This window comes from Leucopleurus acutus, assembly GCF_964270905.1.
Source record: "Leucopleurus acutus genome assembly, chromosome: 16".
In the NCBI taxonomy this organism is placed as follows: domain Eukaryota; kingdom Metazoa; phylum Chordata; class Mammalia; order Artiodactyla; family Delphinidae; genus Leucopleurus; species Leucopleurus acutus.
In genome coordinates this window covers 76,987,621-77,007,970 of record NC_139158.1, presented here as the reverse complement: position 1 = coordinate 77,007,970, position 20,350 = coordinate 76,987,621, and the positions used below count along the sequence as shown (strand labels likewise).

The 20,350-nt window shown below is 51.6% G+C and overlaps 1 protein-coding gene across 2 annotated transcripts in view; it reads left to right on the top strand.

Annotated features, from left to right (window-relative positions):
• Positions 1–3,976: 3,976 nt before the first annotated feature.
• Positions 3,977–20,350, top strand: part of RIPOR3 (RIPOR family member 3) — a 70,309-nt gene continuing 53,935 nt past the window's right edge. For both annotated transcript variants that reach the window (XM_082857766.1, XM_082857765.1), the window contains exon 1: positions 3,977–4,207. In XM_082857766.1, coding sequence (XP_082713892.1) covers positions 4,205–4,207 — 3 coding nt within the window. In that variant the 5' untranslated portion in view covers positions 3,977–4,204. The remainder of the gene's footprint in view (positions 4,208–20,350) is intronic.

The window sequence follows — 20,350 nt, the reverse complement described above, 5'->3', positions numbered from 1 at the left end:
TTAGTGAAATAAGTCAGGCAAAGAAAGGCAAATACTCTATGTTATCACTTATATGTGGAATCTAAAAATCGAAACAAACGAATGTATATAGTAAAATAGAAACAGACTCACAGATACAGAAAACAAACTAGTGGTTAACAGTGGTGAGAGGGAAGGGAGGAGGGGCAAGATAGGGTAGGGGATTAAGAAATATAAATTACTATGTATAAAATAGATAAACAGGGCTTCCCTGGTGGCGCAGTGGTTGAGAGTCCGCCTGCCGATGCAGGGGACACGGGTTCGTGCCCCGGTCCGGGAGGATCCCACATGCCGCGGAGCAGCTGGGCCCGTGAGCCATGGCCGCTGAGCCTGCGCATCCGTAGCCTGTGCTCCGCTACGGGAGAGGCCACAACAGTGAGGGGCCCGCGTACCGCAAAAAAAAAAAAAAAAAAACCACGGACTTACTTTTTTTCTGGGTCCCTTAAACATAGTTAAATAAACTTTCAATTTTATTTACTTATTTTTCTTTCAGTTTTATTGAGATATAATTGACATACAGCACTGTATAAGTTTAAGGTGTACAGCATCATGATTGGACTTACATACGTCATGAAATAATTACTGCAATAACTCCAGTGAGCATTCATCATCTCATACAGATACAAAATAAAGGAAAAAGAAAGATTCTCTCCTTATGATGAGAACTCTTAGGATTCACCCTTCTAACAACTTTCACATATAATGTACAGCAGTGTTGATTATATTAATTGTGTTGTGCATTACATCCGTAGTACTTATTTATCTTATAACCGGAAGTTCGTACCTTTTGACTACCTTCTTCCAATTCCCCCCTCCCCCAAACCCTCGCCTCTGGTAACCACAAATCTGATCTCCTTTTCTATGAGTTTGTTTTTGAACAATTGACCTACAACACTATGTGAGTTCCTTTACACAACATAGTGATTCGATATTTCTGCACATTACAAAATGATCACCACTAAGCTTTCAATCTTGGAATAGTTTGAAACTTACAGAAAAGCGGCAAAGATGGTACAGGGAACTCTACATACCCTGTACCCAATTTCTAATTGCCCCTCTTGTCATCTTACATTGCTATGGTACATTTGTCATAACTAATGACCAATACTGATACATCATTATTAACTAAACTCTGTGCCTTATTAAGGTTTTGTCAGATTTTCCCTTAGCTGATGGACTCCCTTTTAAATTTAAAAAAATTACACATAGGAAAGTGGAAGACAGTGGAAAACCGTGATCACTTGCCAAACAGGATTCTAGCTGGATGCTGTTGGCTGCTGGCTGACCTAAGCCTGAGGCCTGCTTTTTCTTTGTCAGAAAGAGAGATTAGTAGACGGTAGAGGTGTTAAAGACAGATTAGCACAAAGCTGAGACTCTGTCCCAGGCCAAATGGGATGGGAAGAGAATTGCCACTGGAGTAAAATGACGTTCCCACTCTAGGGGCAGTGCTGTTCAGTGTCCTGTGTGTCACCCAAAGTCATCTTGGGCACTGACCCTATGTGAGGCCTGCTTTGGGAACGGCATGGTCTCACTCCGCCACTCCCTCAGATGGCTGGAAACACCAAGTCTGAGACTGCCCGGCTCCAAAGCTGGGGTTCCTTTCTGCCCTGGAGGACGAGGAGGAGGGGCTGGTGCCCCCACTGGCTCGGGGCTGTGAGAAGCATCATTTGTCTTCTTTGCAGTAAGTCCCCAGTTGAATTCCCAAAGCCCGCAGGCACTGGACAAGTGGGGGACAGAGAGCATTGTGGTGAATTCCATCACATCACAGCACGTGCGAAGCACCCTGTGTGGAGTACCAGGCTCACCTGCCTGTTGTGCCTGTGAGATGTGGTCGTGCACTTGGTCGGTGAGCAGGAGAGAAACGGCTGAACCGAAAATGTGCTTCTCGGCAGCCCTTTTCTTGGCATGAAGTCTGAACTTGTTCACTCCTTCAAAACGCTTCAAAGTGGTTTTCATGTTTTGCAAGTTAGAGTAGGTGACATTGCTTCCTGAAAACCAAGCCATCAACTTTCCAATACTTTGCTTTCAAATATAGATCTGCCGGCCTCCTTTCCAGGAGACCTAAGCCCACTCCGGAGTAACTTTGACAGCTCCCTAGCTCTTAAGGAATTTCACTCAGTGCAATGTCACTTTCAGCTCTGGGTCCCAACACCTGACTAGAGGTGATCAAACTAGAGTGCTTGTAGAACTTCCGGGTTCACTCCTCAGGACTGCTGTTCAGTTCTCAGCTGACAGATTATAGAATTCCTTGAGCTAGTCCAAGGAGGCAAACGGGTGGATGAAATTTTCTCCGGGTATGGGGTGCAACGTCACTGGTGAAGGAAGCTGGTTGGGAATCTAGGTAATAGATGAATCCATTTTCACTTTTCAGAATGAAGCTGCTACAGGTAAGAGCACCACGCTTAAACTTCTGCCTCTCCCACTTCCCAGAGGTAATGGCTCAGTGTGGTTTATATCCTTACAGACTATTTTCCTAGCTTTATGTGTTTCCATAGCATTTCATTTTATGTGTGTATAAGGGCGGAGGGTTACACAATCAGGATGATATTGAATGTATCATTCTGACCCTCTTTTCACTCAATAATATGTCTTGGAGACCCATCTCCATTGTTACATACAGATGCAGCTCACCCTCTGAATCCCTGCCTGGGATAGTACGATTCTTTCATATTCTATTTATTATATTCTATTTATTATATTCTATTTAACCAGTCATTTTTTTGGATGGATATTTATTTCCAATGTTGCCTGTGACAAACCTTTTTTTTTTTTTAAGCAAACGTCTATGTGCATGCCACCTCGTGGACGTGCATTAAGTGATGTTCTGGGTGGCAGCTTACGCCCATTTCTGGTTTTTAAAGGTCTTGCCAAATTACCCTTCAGAGTATGTGTGTTTGTGGCTGTGGGAAGGGGTGTCAGTTTCTCTTCTTTGGGGCTGTTTATTCCTGATTTCTTGACTGCAGTGGCTGCAGGGTGGCACGGAGCCAAGGGGCAGCAGAGAGAAATTTATCCCTAGGTGTTACAGGCTGGGAGGCACCATGGCTGGGGGGTGGGCTCTCCGTGGTGGCGATGAATGGGGCCTTTGTTCCTGGGTCCATCCCTGAGCAGAATCCGAAATCCGAAAGCCGAGATGTGCCGAGGTGACCAAAGGAGCAGTGCCTCGTATCTGGACTCCACCCTTGACTGGGACACACAGTCAAGTTCATAGGAGTTCTACACATCCATGTAATGGGGGTTGGGCGGCGGGGCAAACCCTGAAATAATTAGGTTGTAAAGAAAGAAAAGAGGCTGACCACTAGCTGTAAAGATGTAAAGGGAAAAGGCCAAGCTAATTTACATCCCAGGAGAAGTGGGAGGTGCAGAGGGGGCTTGGGGGGAACCAGGACCAGAGGAAGGGATGTACGGAGATCTGGGACAGAGGCAGGGAACAGATGGGAAGGAGGGAAGAAAGGAGGGAAAGGAGAAAGAGTGAGGAGAGCAACCCGAAAGTGGCAAGGTAGGAAGAGGGAGAAGAGGGCGGGGGAGCGAGCGGGAGGCTGGGTCCTGTCTGTTTGTGATTAGCACGAAGCCCGGTGCAGAATGAGTAAACAGAAACTTCCAGGCCTCCCCACACCCCCCTCTGAGGCAAAGCAGAAATCAGATGCTCCGTGATTAATCGTGGAGAGTTCAGGACACGACCACAAACGCTGTACGGACTTGAAATTAGCTGCCTTTCCTGGTCCCCTTGCCAAGATGCGAGTGGGGGTGGGCCGTGAAGGGGTGGGGCTCCGCCTGCAGGGGGCCAGCATGGAATTCTCCCTGGCAGAGCTCAGAGTGACACTGACGGGCAATCGGCCGCGGCCAGAGCGGCAGGCAGCATCCGGGGGGAACGGGGCCGGCCGGGGGGGCCCCAGGCGGGCTTCCTGGAACCCCAGCTCCGCGGCCGCCTGCACCCTGACACAGGCCGGATAAGAGCCAGGCTGCTTTATCGGAGCCTGGCTGGCGGCCGCGCGCCGTCCCCACGGCACCACGAGGAAGATCGCGGGCAGGGGGTCCTCCGAGGCCATCTTCCGAGCGGCCAGTCCCTACAGGCTGGTCTCCCGAGCCCCGCAGCCGATGGGAGCCGACGCTCGCTTCAGCGATAGAGAAAGCCGTGTTGCTTCCAGGAGGACGGCGTGACACGGCCCTGAATGTCGAGACCTGCTCGATGGTGAGTGCGAAGCGACTGCTCCGTGTGCAGCTGGCGTGGACCAGACTTTAGAGGGAGTCGGGGTGTGAGGAGGGCATCTGCACATCCCACCTGGAGCTCCCCAAGCGCTGAGGCTGAGATGAAATGGCAGCATCTTGCTGTGTGGCCTTAGGCAACTTCCTTCCCCTCTCTGGGCCTCCCTTTGTCCATCCCTACAATGAGGGGTTGAACTACGTGATCTTTAAGGGGCTCTTACTATGACTACTGTTTTTTCCTTGTGTTTAGCAGCGCCGGGCAGCTTGCAGGATCTTAATTCCCTGACCAGGGAATGAATCCTGGCCCTTTCAGTGAAAGTGCAGAGTCCTAACCACTGGACTCCAGGGAATTCCCTACGACTGCTATGTCGTGTGGGTCTGCTGCATGCCAGGCACTGTGCCAGGCTTTGCTGAAGCTTTAGCTCAGAGAATTTCCATGAGCCCCTGGCAGGACAGGGATTATTACTCTTATTCTCGTTGTACATTGAGCAAATGGAGGCATAGAGAAATGAAGTGACTTGCCCAAGGTCACACAGCTGGTCAGTGGCAGAGATGAGAGTCAGATCTCAGAAGCTCTCCGCCTCCAGAAGTAGCCCGGACTTCTGTGTTCTCTGAGTCTGTGACTATCCCAGGAAGCAGAGGTGAAGGAGGAGAGGGTGTCAGGGGAGTGTTATGTGTACGAGGAAGAAGAACAGTGGGACAGACGAAGCACCGGGCTGATCAGCCTGCAACATTTAGAGGGTATGTCAGCCCAGGGATGGGCAGGGGCTCCTGGCTTGAATGGAGAGGGCCTGATGCCCCTTGCTGTATGAGGCTCCCGGGGAATGAGAGAAGAGAGTTAATATTAGGCAGGGGTGGGGAGAGCTGGGGGTGGGGACAGTGGCACATGCCTCTATGAGGTTTGGTTCCAGTTTTATTTTGCCTTTTTCAAAAATCTGTTTCGAATCATTCTGGGCCCCCACTGCTCCTCTGGACGAAACAGAATTGTGAAACACATACAGTGCTTTCCACATGCCTCCCTTGGGGGGAATCACATATTAATATTATCGTAGGCTATTTGCATATACATCCCTGAAGCTGTGGTGACAGCGGCCAAGAGATAAGATGCAGATAAAGTCAGCTAGTGTCTCTCTGGCAGAGACAAGGAGGATGCATGTTACATCAAGGGCGGGGAAATCCACAGCAGGGCTGTGGCAGGTGGGAAATCCCTCGGGTGCCAGCCATCTGGGTAGAGCTGGAAGTCCCAGCACCCAGATATGGCCTCCTCTTTTCTCTTCCCTTGGAAAATTCCATCCCGCAGCAGCTCTGTACTCCCTCCTTTTCTTTCTAGGACTGGCCCAGACCCTCTGCCTTGGGCTTGAGTTGAGACCCGACTGGTGGTCCTAGCTCAAGAGTGACCAACTTGTCCCAGGAGATCCCCTCAGTCCCGAGACAGCTGGTCACCCTACACAGTTCTGCCCTTGATTTCTGTAATCTTGTGCAAGTCACTCCCCTTCTCTCATCTATAAGACGAGATTATTTTAGGAAATCTCTAAAATCTCTTTACAACTCTAAATTGCTATGACTCTGGCTGGAAGGCACTTATGTTCTAAACGTGGGTGAGACACGAGCTTAAAGAGGAGGAAAATCTCCCCGCGAGTCCCCCAGCGCATCAGGGAAGGCGCCGGAGGAGGCTGGGATTAAGATGGGCTTGAAGAAGTGATTGCTGGCCTGCAGTGCCCCGTGACTGCTGTCAGCGAGAACAGTCCTAGGGCCCCGCAAGCTTCAGAAAAGCCTCATGAAACGCTGAAAGCCCAGCTCAGTCCCGCAGCTTAGGTTTGGCACAGAGTGATTTAACCCAGATGTCTGCCACTTACAGAGCCCTCACCTACGTGTCATTGGAAGCTCAGCACCCCCAGGGTCCCCCAGTTCCTTCTGGGGAGCTCCAAAGGGATGTTTCACATTGGCTTGCAAACTACTCCCTCGCCTCTGCCGCCAAGGCCACTGGGAGAAATTCACTGTTGCCAGCACCCATCTGGTGCGGCCAGACTCCAGCTGCTTATTGCCTGAGCTGCTCTGGGTTCTGGGCAGAGGTGGAGGGAAGGGCTTCCTCCCCAGCCCGTGACACTCTCTGCCATGTGGTCCCTGCACGGGTGGCGTGCGGGAGCCAGCTTGGACCGGCTCGCAAAAGCCGACTGTCAGATTTTCAGGAATTTGGTGAACTCGTTGCTAACCAGAGCCATTATTAAAAATTAAGCTACATAAACTTATAATTAAATAAATTTAATTAAAAACAAAGGTCGTGGGGCTTCCCTGGTGGCGCAGTGGTTAAGAGTCCGCCTGCCAATGCAGGGGACACGGGTTCGAGCCCTGGTCCGGGAAGATCCCACATGCCATGGAGCAACTAAGCCCGTGCGCCATAACTACTGAGCCTGTGCTCTAGAGCCCGCGAGCCACAACTACTGAAGCCCGCGTGCCACAACTACTGAAGCCCACACACCTAGAGCCTGTGCTCTGCAACAAGAAAAGCCACCACAATGAGAAGCCCACGCACCACAACGAAGAGCAGCCCCTGCTCGCCACAACTAGAGAAAGCCCGCACGCAGCAACGAAGACTCAACATAGCCAAAAAAAAAATAAATGAAATAAATTTAAAAAAACAAAAAACAAAGGTCGTAAGTGCTCAAAACTCATCACTTTCCAGTTTTTAAAACTACATGTTACTGTTACTGGTTCTCCTGGGGATATTCACGTCCGGTGTGTCTGTCTGGTGGGAACACCCCCTAACAGTGCACTATTGCAGATCTCTTCCCAATTCCATTTTTTGCGACTTAAGTTGGTAGCCTGAAGTCGGCCATGGTGGGAGTAATTACACTACGGGAATTGGCAAACAGTACAGCTCAGGGCTTGATTTATTGTTTTGTTGACTGTCTAGGTCAACAGACAAAGTGATCTAGACAAAGAAAGGGAGGGAGAAAAGGATGATGCAGGTTAAACATAAAAGTGCGTCACGTCTCTAATTGTTACAGTGGGAATAACACCAAAAAGCAGGGAAGTTGCACACTTCGCTGACAAACCAGGAAAGTTCCGACCTACACTTTGGTGTACCATTTTTGTCTCAGTCCTTAAGGTAAAGGCAGATATCAGCCAACGTTCTGGAAAGAACTACAGTCACTCATCAATTATAACCATAGGGTGACAACAGATACAAGAGTTGGGGGCAAAAATCAACAAAAATGTCCCGTGTGAATCAACTGAGTATATGAAATTTACAGAAGGGGGGGCTATTGTACATTTTATGTTTATGTGTAAGTTGTGGGCTATACATCCTTTCCATCAATACAATCTATAGTAAACCTGAGTATATATGTGTTTATGTGTGCAAGCATGAGTAAGTGCCTATATTTGTACACATGTGTGCACGTGCATACCCACACATATACTTTCCCCTGGAAAGCTGGTTGTTAAACCTTTACCAACACACCACTGGCCCCATAGCATATATGCTTGTGCCCAGGGTCTTAGAAATCTTGTCATGGACCGTCCTCAGCTCTCACCCAAAGGGATTCAAACTCCAGGCACTGGGCCTTGGACACAATCCCTCAACTTCCTCCTCTGGCCTCAAACAAACCCAACAGCCAAACTCCTCTCTCCTGCTCTAAGCGCTGGAATAGATGCAGAGATCGGGAGGGTCAGAAGGTGTTATTTGCACCGGCTGCGTCCAGGGCCCCAGCTCAGGCAGCACAAAGGCCCTGGGTCCCTGCATTCTCGGTGCCCCCCCCCCCGCCCCTCCACATTCGCAGGGCGTTTCCGGGTCCCATCAGGGGCAGCTCCCTGTAAATTCCATCCCTTTTCAGGTCTCGCTCCTGCCATCCTTGATTTTCATGCACAACACATGATTCTCTAATCAAAATGGCGTCTTGGAACATGGAGGAGGAACAGCTAAGCCAAACCTATTGGAAAGTTCAGACAACTTTCTATTTTCAGAAAGCCTAGGAGCCAGGTGGGCCCTTTCCAGTCTCCCAGGCCCGCAAGCACGAGAGGAAAATATTTCTCATTCCCCTGTTCTGCCTTCTTACAGGCCTAGCCAAGGAGGAGGCCCAGGTGGGGACACTGGCCGCCTATGAGAAGTGAGGCTGGGATGGCAGGAAGCGAGCCCCGCCCACAGCAATCTTAAAAGGATCTAAAACCAGGGTTTTTGGATTCTTTTATTTTGCATGTAGGAAGGGCAATCCTGACTTTAAATCTCAGTGGGTTCCGCTCCAGGTAACCACTGTCTGTTCTTCCAAACCATTCATTCACTCGTATATGTAATTTTAATGTTCAAAAATGAGGTCATTCTTACATTTTATTCTGTATCTTCCTTGTCTCACTTGACAATATACCCCGGTGTCTTTCCCTGTTAGCACATGAAGACCTAAACCACTCCTTTCAATGCCTGCATAACAGAAGCCCCAGGAGGTTGTGAGAAGGGAGCCGGTTTGACAACCACATCTCTATTTTCAAACCAGGTCTCAAACTTTCTTGACTGCAAAACACATGAGTAGAGCCCAGCTGCTTCCACTTTTCAGTAAAAAAGACATTCTATTGGCTCTACCCTCAACCTGTCTCCGGAAGCTGCTGGCTTCCCGTCACCTCCACTGCCGCCACCCTCGTCCCCGTGGCCATCATCCCTCTCTGGACTGTTGTGGTTGCCTCCTCACGGACGTCTCTGCTTCTCCTCTTGCCTCTCTGATGGGCTGTTCTACACCTGCAGCCAGCAGGTCTTATTAAAAGGAAGTCAGATCCTGCCCCTCCTCTGCTCAGGACACCCTCCTCCCACAGGCCTGGCTCCCTGCTCCCAACCACGGCCACCAGGCCCCGCAAAATCTGGACCTCATCTCCAGATTCTGCCCTGTCCTGCCCCTCGCCACACTCACTGTTCTTAGGCTCAGTACTGCCTCAGGACCTTTGCACTTGCCTTCCCCTCTGCCTGGGACACTCATTCCCAGATCTCCACATGGCTCACTCCGTACCTCTTTCCATCATCTAAAAATAATATATTATTTTTCTTTTTCAAAATATCCTCTACTAGAATGTGAGTTTCCTGAGGGCAGGTTTTTATTTATTTATTTATTTTGGCCTGTTTTGTTCAGTGCTGTAGCCTGTAGTAGGTACTCAGTTAAGACTTATGGCATATTCGCTTTGCTACGTTGCCAAGGGTGACAAAGTGGTCAGACTGAATTAGGGTCCCTGGGAACCTCTAGCTGCATGCTACATTTCATTTATGAATACCGCATTTTAATAGCCCGTGCTAACTCACCAAGCAGCCGCTCCTTTGCAAAACAATGAGAGTCTGTGGAATCGTGCATCCTCACATGTGCCCGTCAGACCAACCAGGCCCAGGTTCCAGGCTCTTCATGTGGCCCCTGTACTCACACCCCCCTTCTCTGTCTCAGGTGGGCTTGGAGGACCCGGTAAACAACCCCCTCTTTCTTACCTGAGTTCGGATAAACCCAGGAGTCAGGCAGGTGATGGGACTCGGATTCTGTCTTGGCCAGGTGGCTGTGACCGCGTTGTCCCTCGAATTGAATCACCTCTCCCACCACCCAGTGCTGCCGGCAGCCCTCTGCTGAGGAGCGAGCCTAGCATCGCCCTCCAAACTCACTCCCCAGGGGAGAATGAGCGAGGGGAGGGGAAGGCCCTGCAGGTGGAAGCATGAGGAGGTGGGCTTACGTGGTACCTCCAGACCATTGGTTGCACCCACCCGCCAGATGCCCGATAGGCTGATGCCTGGTTGGCAGCAGCGGGAACGGCCCAAGGTCTTTTCTCACTTGCCCAGTGGCACCCATTAGATCCCTGGTTCCCAAATCCAGGTCCAGAGAGCTTTCCTCAAGTCTTTACAAAATGGACCTCAGGTGACTTCAATTAATCACAGCCCAGGTGAAAGAGACAATTGAATGTCCCCATTTACCCACCCAACCCATAAACAGCTGTGACAATTATTTACAACCAGGTACGTGCTCCTTCCACTGTGGTAGCTACTATTTGAACTTTGTGTTTATCTTTCCCTTGGTTTTTAAAAAATTGTAGTAAGAGATCCATAATATAAAATTTACCACAGTCACCATTTTCCAGGGTGCAGTTCTGGGGCATTTAACACAGTCGCAATGTTTTGCAATCATTGCCATCATCCAACTCCGGAACGTTTGCATCATCCTGATTTCTCCTGTTTAAAAAAATAGTGTTATCACTCACATATTTATGCCATAATAATATATTATTTACTTTTACTTATTTTTGAACTTTATAAAAAGATATATGTTGTCCTGTGGTACCCCTGTGTTCTTAAATCATTTTATCACTAAAATTCATCTATGGCGGCACGTGGCTGGCTGTTGATTCACTTTCACTGCCGTATACTATTCTGCAGTAGGTCGGAATTTGTTTTCCAAGTCTATGGGTCTTTGGGTTGTTTCCACTTGTCTGTTTGCTGTTATACACAGAATTGCTTTGAGCATTCTTGCACTTGTCCTAGTACATTCATGCTGGCGTGTGTCTCAGACGTGTACCCAGGAGTAGGATTGCTGGGTCATAGGGAATATGAAATAATATACTGAACTATTTTCCAATGTGGCTGTACCGATTCACACCCACCCTCAACCATGTGGCATTTGTCAGATGTCTTACTTTTTTGCCACCTGAATGAGTGGAATTTCCCCTGGATCTCGACCACCACCACGCAGACAGGCCCAGCTGCCGTCGACTCTGTCTCTCCAGGTCAGAATACCCAAGCCTGAGCGGGCTGTGGGTTCCTGATGTGCCACATCTTTGTGGTACGGCTGCTCCCGGAGGGGAACCGAGCCTGATAGCATCAACCTCTCCTTCCTCCCCTTCCCCTGCTTTTATTTAGTCTGACCCTCATCACATGTGGGAAACAGTGTGACGGGGGTAAGGGTAAATCCTCACCGTGAGACAGGCACTTTTCCACACACTTTACATGTATTGCTGTAAATTCATTCAACCCTCAGGTCCCGCAAGTGGAGGTGCTCTTATAAGCCCCACTTTACAGGTCTGGAAACTGATGAACAGAGAGGTTAAGTAACTTGCCTGGAATCACACAGAGTTGGGTTTGGATCCAGCTTCTCTGGCTTCCTCTGGAGTTTATTCCCCCTCTTGGTAGAGCTTAGCAGTTAAGTGTTGCAAACTCTTCAGTCCTACAGACTTGGGTTCAAATCCTGATCCCCTACCACTGTGCTGTGTGACTCTAGGCAAATTACTTCACCTCTCTGCACCTCTAAAGTGGCAAGAGCTCTCTTTTCCAGAAGCCTCATAAAGTGTTCCTTTCTTGTGCCCTATTGTTTCTTGTCGGGTTGTATGCCCATTCCTGAAATATCCCTGGAATACGTTCCTTGGCATGAGCAACTGACAAGGCTTACCCTTGGAGCTGAGGGGGAATTAATTCTATCCAAACCAGTGTCGGCGAATCAGGGCCTGAGGTGTCCCAAAGCTAGCTGCTGTTCTTGGGAGAAGGGCAGGGGTGCTGGGCAACAGGAGTGGAGACGTCCACTCCAGGCCATGCTCGGGCCATTGCACACACATGTCTGGAATACCTATTCTGAAGGGTAATTCCCAGGGAGAAAGCATGTTTATACTTTTTTTTGGGGGGGGAGGGGGAAGATTCCATTTCTGTTGCCAATTAGTTCTGCTTGAGAACAGCTTTTCTCAACACCAACATGTTGGCCGTCCAGGCTCGAGTTCTCTTGATTAGCTCAAAGTAGGGGAGAAAAGTGATTTTTCTTTCCTTCCTCTGCCCCCAGCCGTGATACCCGGCTGTTAGTGATGAAAGGGGTCCTGTAGCTCATTTAGTTTTCCTTGTCATGACTCCAGGAAAGGCTGTAAAAATCATCAGTGAGCCCCGCGGGCCGTAATTGGCTGGAGGGGAAGTTGGCTACCACAGCGGCTGAGTTATCAGAATCCACTTCAGACGAGGACGCCTCAGTCAAGCCTCTTCTAATTGCACCTGCTCCGCAGGCTGGCACAGGGCAGGGAGCGCTGTCTGTGTGCCTCTCTTCCTTCCCGGGTTCCAAGGGCGCCAGGGCTCTTGTCAAGACAGAGAAGCTGGGAGAGCATGTGGCAGGCTGGTCCCCAGCCAGCCTCTGTTGCCCACACCAAATCTCAGCTCCGCTGTTCATGGCCACGAGCCGTGGACGAGGGACTGGAGCTTTCTGTGCTCACTTTCCTCATTTTAAAGTGATGGTCGTGGTCCCTCCTGAGATTGCTGTAAGGACCAAATGAGTGGATACACTTGGAAGGGACCCTGACCACGTGTAAAGTCCTTCCTAAACGTCAGTTTTGATTATGGACTCAGGATCTCCTCTGACGCGTGAGTCATGTGATTGTACCAAAGTATCTTAACCCAGTACCCTGTTGATAGACATGACATCAGTTCCAATCTTTTGTGATTGCAAGTCATGCTGCGTTGAATGACCTTTAGCTTTGTGTATCTACCCCTCCCCGGGGTATGTGAACCCCACGATAACCTTGGCTCTGGACTTTCCTCCCCGGGGCCTGCAGAATGAGGAGAGATGAGTGGGCCATGGGCCAGCCCCGGCCTGGCATGCAGACCGGCCTGTGAGGCAGGGCAGGGTGAGGCCCTCCCGAGCCAGGTGGGACAGATTCCTTCCGAGTCCCTCAGAGGAGTGTGGCCATCTGGTCCCCAAGTTTCTGGCAAATGCCTGAGCTGGCCTGGACAGAGGAAATCTGTGCAGGTTCAGCCCATCTTTTGTGATCCTCTTCCTCCAGGAAGACCCCTGGGATCTCTGTTCCAGTACTCTTGGCTGTCTCTGCATGGATTTAGTACCATGGTGTCCGGCTCCCTTTTGCGGGGACAGGAGGAGTCAGGAAGGCCGGATTTTGGTCCTGACTTCTCAGCTCTCCACCTGTGTAACCCCCAGGGCCTCTGTGTCCTCATCTGTATGAACCGGATAATAACAATAATGGTAACAACTCAGGAAGGTCTTGGGAGGTCTCGGCGATGCAACATTGGTGGAATGTTTGACCCTGTGTCGGGCACGAGAAACACAAGCTCGGGTTAGGAATGTCGCATCTATGGGAGGGCCCAGGCTCACCTCGCCCACTGGGCCGTGGGTACTTGCAGGCTGCAGCATCTGGTCTGAAATCGAGAATAAACGGGGTCCACCCTAACTGTGTGGGCTTGGGCGAGTCGTCCTCCCTCTGGACTGAGTCTTCTTTCAGAAATGGGGGTGCTGACGATTCCTATCTAGTAGGTTTGTTTTCGGAATTAAATGAGGCAAAGCACATAATGCTTTGGATCTAGCAAATGCTCAATAAATGCTGGCTACTGCTGGTATTGTTAATCTTCGGCGTTAACAGTCATAAATAACCTCCCAGAAACCCGCACAGTGCCGTGCACGCCGTGGGCACTTAGTGAATCAAAGGCACTGACCGACAGGGCCGAGTCCGCCGGTTATAAGGTAGGGTCCGAGGGAGGCAGTGACGGAAGACCCCATTTCTCATGTTGTTGACCCCCCTAGACAGAATAGAGGAAAACCACCCAATATGACCTGACCTGCGCTTATGCCATCTGCTGGTACTTAACTCCATGCAACGCTGGATCAGGCGTCAACACCCCCATTCTTCAGATAAGAAAACTGGGGCCCAGAGATGGGAGAGCCTCACCCTGCGCCCCACAGCCAGCCCGCGGCACAGCAGGGGCCGATCCACTTCTCCTGACCCTCAGGGCAGTGGCCCTCACCCTGACCCTCAGCCCCGTGCAGGAAATGGACCGCGGGGGCGAGATACAGTGTCCCTCTGTGGCCAGAGCTCTTGCACATTTCTGACATTTTTGCCTCTTGGGACAAAGGGTGAAGAAACTCAGATGAACTGTTCCTGTTTCCCGATAGGCAAACCCCCCCAGCCCAGGGTGAGGAATGTCTGCTGCTGGATTGGCTCGGAAGTGTGGTTTTGCCTGGGTTTCTCCCCTCCTCTGTACCCGACTACAGGGCGGCTGCACAAAATCCAGGGATGACCTTAGGAATTCTTCCAGAGTATCTGAAGGGTCAGGGGGCCCCCTGCACCGTGGATGCTGGCAGCCCCTTGTCCGCACCCAGTGCGCTGTTGGACCCGCCCCGAACGAGAGAACAAATGAATGAGCAGGTGTTCACTGCCCTTGCCTGGCCCTCTTCCGTGTGTCCTCTCCACTTATAAGGACACCAGTCATTGGATTTAGGGCCACCCTAATCCAGTACGACCTCATCATAACTAATTGCCTCTGCAAAGGCTATTTCCAGATAAGGTCACGTTCTAAGTCTCTGGGTAGACATGAATTTTGGGGGGATACCATTCAACTTACGACACCACCTAATACATACTCGCCATTGCTAACACTCCCTTCACCACCTATTGCAGCAGTGCACACCGCGTGCCGGGCGCTTCTCTGAGCTTCTTTTATTCCTTCTCTCCTTTGGCCCTCTCTGAAGCTGTGTGAAGTGGTCCTGTGATTATCCCTGAGGCCCAGAGAGGTGAACTGACTTGCCCTAAGTCACACAGCTGGCAAAGAGCAGAGCTGGGCTTCAGACCCTTTTCTTTCTAACTCCAAAGCTGGCAAGATTTCGAGACGTTCCAATCTCCCCCCGAGAGCTTGGGGTTGCCATACTTTCCTTCCCAGAATCCCAGTATCTGAGATAGGCTCGCTCCCGGCCCGCACCTCTCTCCAGAAACATCCCCCCAAGAGAGGCTCTAAAGGGACAGGGGAGGAATCTTGTCTTTATCGTGGGAAACTGAGGTTGTGCTCTGCCTCCGGTTGCCAGTGCCCGGGTCTCCTGCGGGTAGGAAGCTGGCGTGCCACGTCATCCCTCACATCTGGGGACATTTTAGGAGTCTTGACTGGGGGCTACAAATTGAAAAATGGTCCATTAAGGTGTGATTTATTCATCATCAAGACAATGCTATTAAAGGCTCGCAAAGTGATTCACTCTGGCAGGTCGACGAGCCCCGACTTCTCGGGCCCGGCCACGGCCTTGCAGCATTGGTGGGGCTGTTTCTTTGATGGTGGCATCGGTGAGGGGAGAGTAGGGCCTGGTGGGGCTGGGATGGGGCTCCGACAGAGACGAATGGGCGCGCGGCCAGATGACCCTCCGCAGTTCACTTTTTATCACGCCGCTGTGGAAAGAACTTGCTTTGGCTAATGGGAGACGTGTGCAATTAGGGGTCAGGAAAGAAAACTTGTAATTTCCAACAACTGGGGCTTTGGGGCCAGGAAATAGTTGTTCTGTCAGAGTGGAGAGAGTGAGTGGGTTGGAGACCCCTGGGGAGGTCAGGGGTCCCCGCAGGACAAAGCCAGCCCGCAGCACATTGTGTGGGCGGTTGATGGGCCTGGCGAGTAGGTAGGGGCTGGACAGACACATGGCAGAGAGCACTGCCTCAAAGCCAGACTACCTGGGTTCCAATCCCGATTCCTCTGCGTCCAGCCCCTTAGACAGCCCTGTGTGGGCAAATGATGAGTAGGCCATGATGTTTCAGAGTTGGGTTTGATTTAACCCACCTAAGCCTCTGATTAGAATGGTCAGAATGTAAGATAGGGATTGTAACAGACCTCCCTTGGGGGCTTGCGGGGACGTCCTGAGCTAACGGCATAGAGCAAGTTCTTATTAATGCCAACCATCGTTGTCAGGACGGCCATCCGGTGGGGGGCTGGCTGCGTGTGGAGAAGAGCCGAGGCTAGCAGCGCACCGGCTTCCGGCTGTGGCTCCGGGGCCAGGCTCCTAACTCACCCGCTGCCCGCTGGGCGGGAGGCTTCTGCTTCCTCGGGGCAATTGGGAGCCCAGTACTGAAGTGGTCATCACCCAGCTTGGGCAGCCCATGTGCCCAGCATCCAAGAAGCTGTGGGATCAGCTGGACCCAGGAGGAGGGCTGGGGTTACCCCAAAACCACTACCTGCCACAGCTGAGTCGCCCATGGGCCGCCAGCCTGTTTCCATGCCTGTGGACATCAAAGGTCTGACTCACATTCCCGTCTTCGGAGCGACAGCAGGACAGACAACGGCCATGTGGCCCCTGGGGCCCTCTGCTCAGGGGGCTCCAACCCTGGATGAGAGGAAGGGACGGACACGCGTCTCTGTGGGGCCGGGGGGCTGGGGTGAGCCGCACGGCGGATCCAGCTTAGGGGCGGGGATCACGTAGGCCTGGGGCGGGGAGCGCTAGACACCGTAGTCATCGGGCCCTGTGAGCTGCATCTGGCCTGAAAGTCTGTTCTCCCGATCTGGAGTCAGGCATCTGTTGCCATGTGAAGGCGAAGGCCTGACCCCTTCCCCTTGGTCCTGTCACCGCCAGGTCTGCCTGCTCGGGGGCCACGGCCAGGCCGTGACACTTGTGCCAGCTGGCTGCGGCTTCCCCACAAAGGCCAGTTTCTGGAGCTCTCAGATGCCGTGGCTCTCGGCTTGTTTATCTCCACGGCGCCAAGCCTGGCCGGCTTTTGGGTAACAGCAGCCCCATGGGGAACATAATCCGTGAAGAAGGGACAGCAGAACCCAGCGTTGCGGTATGGGGGAGGCCACGGGATGCTGGGCGCCCCGGTGGTAGGCAGCTGTGAGCACAGTCCTCTGGAACCCCAGGAGGCCCCGGTCGGCAAAGTGAGGATGGAGGTAAGGCTTCTCTGCGGTGGAGGACCTCTCCCCGTGGGACAGTGGGGCGCTGACCTTGTGACAGCTGCTCAGTGAGGGCTCGTCACAGCTTCATTCCAACCTACGCGTGGGCTTCATTCCCCGATTCTGTGATCTTTTCAACGCTCAGCAGGGGTCCCACCCATTCATTCGTTCATCCATGTTCTTAGCCCTCACGATGAAGCTATAAGGTGAGGAGGTTATAGGAGCAATAATATGAGCAGATATCATGATGCACATTTTTAGATGAGGGAACACATGAAGTTTGAGTAATTGGTTCCCGGGCACAGAGGTAACGAGGGGCTGTATTAGTTATCTGTAGCTGCGTTAACACATGATCCCAAAACTTAATGGCTTAAAACAGCCTGTGTTTAAAATCTCCAAGTTTCTGCAGGTTAGGGGTCCAGGCCTGGCTCGGCTGGATCCTCTGCTTCAGGGCCTCTCATGGGCTGCAGTCAAGGGATCAGGGGGCTCCAGTCACCTCAAGGTCCAACTCGGGCAGGATCCATTTCCAAATTCTCTCAGCAGCGCAGGCAGGATGCAGTTTCTCCACGGCTGTTGGTGGGAGGCCCTCAGTTCCTAGCCACGTGGGCCTCTCCAGCACGTCAGCTTGCTCTGTCAAAGTGTGTGTGTGTGTGTGTGTGTGTGTGTGTGTGTGTGTGGAGTCACTGTCTTTTATAACCTCGTCTTGGAGATGATATCCACCCCATCACTTTTGCCATATCCATTCATTAGAAGCTAGTCACTGGGCCAACTCATACTTAAGAGGACAGGGTGGCTTCCAGCAGGGGTGGGTGGCTGGGGGCTGCTTTGGAATCTGTCCACCACCAGGGCCAAGCCAGACTTTGAACCCAGTTGGGTCTGACTCCAAAGCCTGCCCCCCTGTCCCTCCGCCCCCCAAAGGAAGCTGAGAAAAGAGTTCTTTCTTCCCCAGTCCTAGAGATCGGCCACCTGTCTGTTACCGCTCCGAGTCAGAATTGAGTCTCCATTCACACATTCAGTGGACATTTCCTGAGCATGTACTATGTTTCAGACACAGTGCTGGACAGGACAGCTGTGGTTCCTACCCACAGGAGTGTCCATCCTGGGGACTTACATTGGGTGGCTGCACATTTCCTCACACTGTCACATGTGTATGCAGAGAAAACTCTCTTTATTTCCTGTAACTGATCTGAGATTTCTCACAAACCCCAGTTCTAGGGCAACAAGGAAAAATGCTAGATTTAGTCTAATCTGGCAGATTTAATCTGATCCAGGACTTCAGGCCTTTAGGTAATGCCCAGTCTCAGATTCCCTTCTGCTCCCCCTCAGCCCCCTCTCTAAGTGCCATCTGAGTCTGTGTGTCTGGGAGGGATGCAGATGACAAGGTTCCCCACGGAGGGGAGAAGACGGGGTCTCCAGCCACGTCTGATGCCTGGATCACTGCTTGCCTTTCTGGCATCTGTGGCTAAAGCTGGCGGCTGGAAGAACTCATGCTCTGGGCTTGGAGCCCTGCCTGGCTGGCTTGTCTCTACCTTGGCTCAGACCTCCCATCACCACTTCATCTGGCCCCCTGCCCAGGCAGTCCACCGCCTGCCTCTGCTGCGGTCACTCAGCCCCTCCCCCAACAGCATGTCCCCCACTTGAGTAGGGACGTGTTGAGTCCCATCCTGGCTATGGGGGGACCCCGTGTAGCCAGAGAAAGTGGACCACGGGGCTTCTTTCTCTTCAACCTGCTGCATCTCCGGGTTCCCCATCCCTAGCTGGTGGGTGGTGGTATCAGTGCAGCTTATTCCTTGAGCCTCCAGAGGATCAGTACAAACCCCTGCCTTTGGAGCTGACCCTGCTTGTATAAAAACACCAATAGGGCTTCCCTGGTGGTGCAGTGGTTGAGAGTCCGCCTGCCGATGCAGGGGACACGGGTTCGTGCCCCGGTCCGGGAAGATCCCACATGCCGTGGAGCGGCTGGGCCCGTGAGCCATGGCTGCTGAGCCTGCGCGTCCGGAGCCTGTGCTCCGCAACGGGAGAGGCCACAACAGTGAGAGGCATTTAATACAACAACTCTGTGCGGAAGTACTCTTAGTCCCATTTTACAGATGAGGAGACTGAGGCACAGAGAAGTGAAATGACTTGCCCATGGTCACAGAGCTAGTAAGTGGCAGAGCTGGGATGTGGACCCAGGGGCCCTTAAGTCCATGCTTTTCACCATTGGTCTCCTCCATCTCCTGTCCTCTCTGGGCTGAAGCTGAGAGGAGCAGAGGTGTCCTTGCTTCCTCTATGTACTCTCCTTCGGCCATCGTTAGCAAGCCCGGGGTCACAGGTGAAGGGAGACCTTCTCTACTCTCTCAGTGATTTGGGAAATTGCTGTGCTCATTGGGAGCTAAGGGACTTAAAAAAAAATGTTTTCTCACAGTGGAGGCTTTTAAGGCTACTGTCTCGTGGCAAAATCTATTTAGATTATGAGGAACTGAGTCCAGCCATGGTCCTGCTCTTTACTCCTCTGTACAAATCTACATCTTCACCGGGCAGGTGGATATCTGAAGACCAGGAGGGGAAGGGCTGTTTCCCCACAAAGGCAGAGACTAAAGCGCAGTAATAGTTTTCAAATGATTACCTGTTACGGAAATGATCACACACTTAATCAGTCACAGTTGTGATAAACGCGCTGAAGGAGAAACACACAGCAATGCGGGTGTGTAATGACTGTCTGAGCCCATTCAGGGCGGCTGTGACAAAGCACCACAGACCGGGTGGTCAGAGCCACCACGTCACAGCTTCAGTTCTGTCAACAGACCCTACGACCTGGCAGAGGCCCAGCCTCAGTCTCCCTACCTGGGAGCAAAGAGGTCAGTCTGTCACCTCTGAAAGGGTAGGGCCGACAGTTCTCCAGGGGGTGACCTGGGCTGCTGAAACTAGGGCGGCCGGGGAGAGCAGGTCAGGACCACCCAGGGTAGAATGATGTGGAAGTTCTGAGGGCTCCCAAACACTTTCCTCTTTCTCTCTTCTCCATCCTCCTTCCTTCCTGCCCCCACCTAAGCCCATCTAAATGAGAATGATATAAATACCAATACTCTGCCATTTACTATGTCAGCCATTGGGCAAGCATTATAACATCGAATTCTCAGAGACAGATACAGTGAGTAGTATTATTATCCCCATTTTACAGAAAGGAAAACTGAGACTCTGAGAGGTTAAGCAACTTGTCCATGATGACACAGTGAGAACGTGGCATGCTAGGATTTGTCCCCAGGTCTGTCTGGCTCTGAAGCCTTTGCTATCCTCCCACCGCTACTGTGCCCGTCAGGTCTCTGCATAGGGGGCGGGGTGGGGGAGAAAAGAATTTGCCCCAGGAAAAAACTTCAAGAGCTGGACTCCAGAAATGCCTGAGGGAGCCAGGCCAGTGAGCCGAGCTGCAGGGAGGATATGTCAAGAACTTAAAGCAGAAACCCAATTTTGAAATGTTCTAGGACAAGGCAGGGAAGGGCCCTCTGGAGATGGGGTGGAGACTCC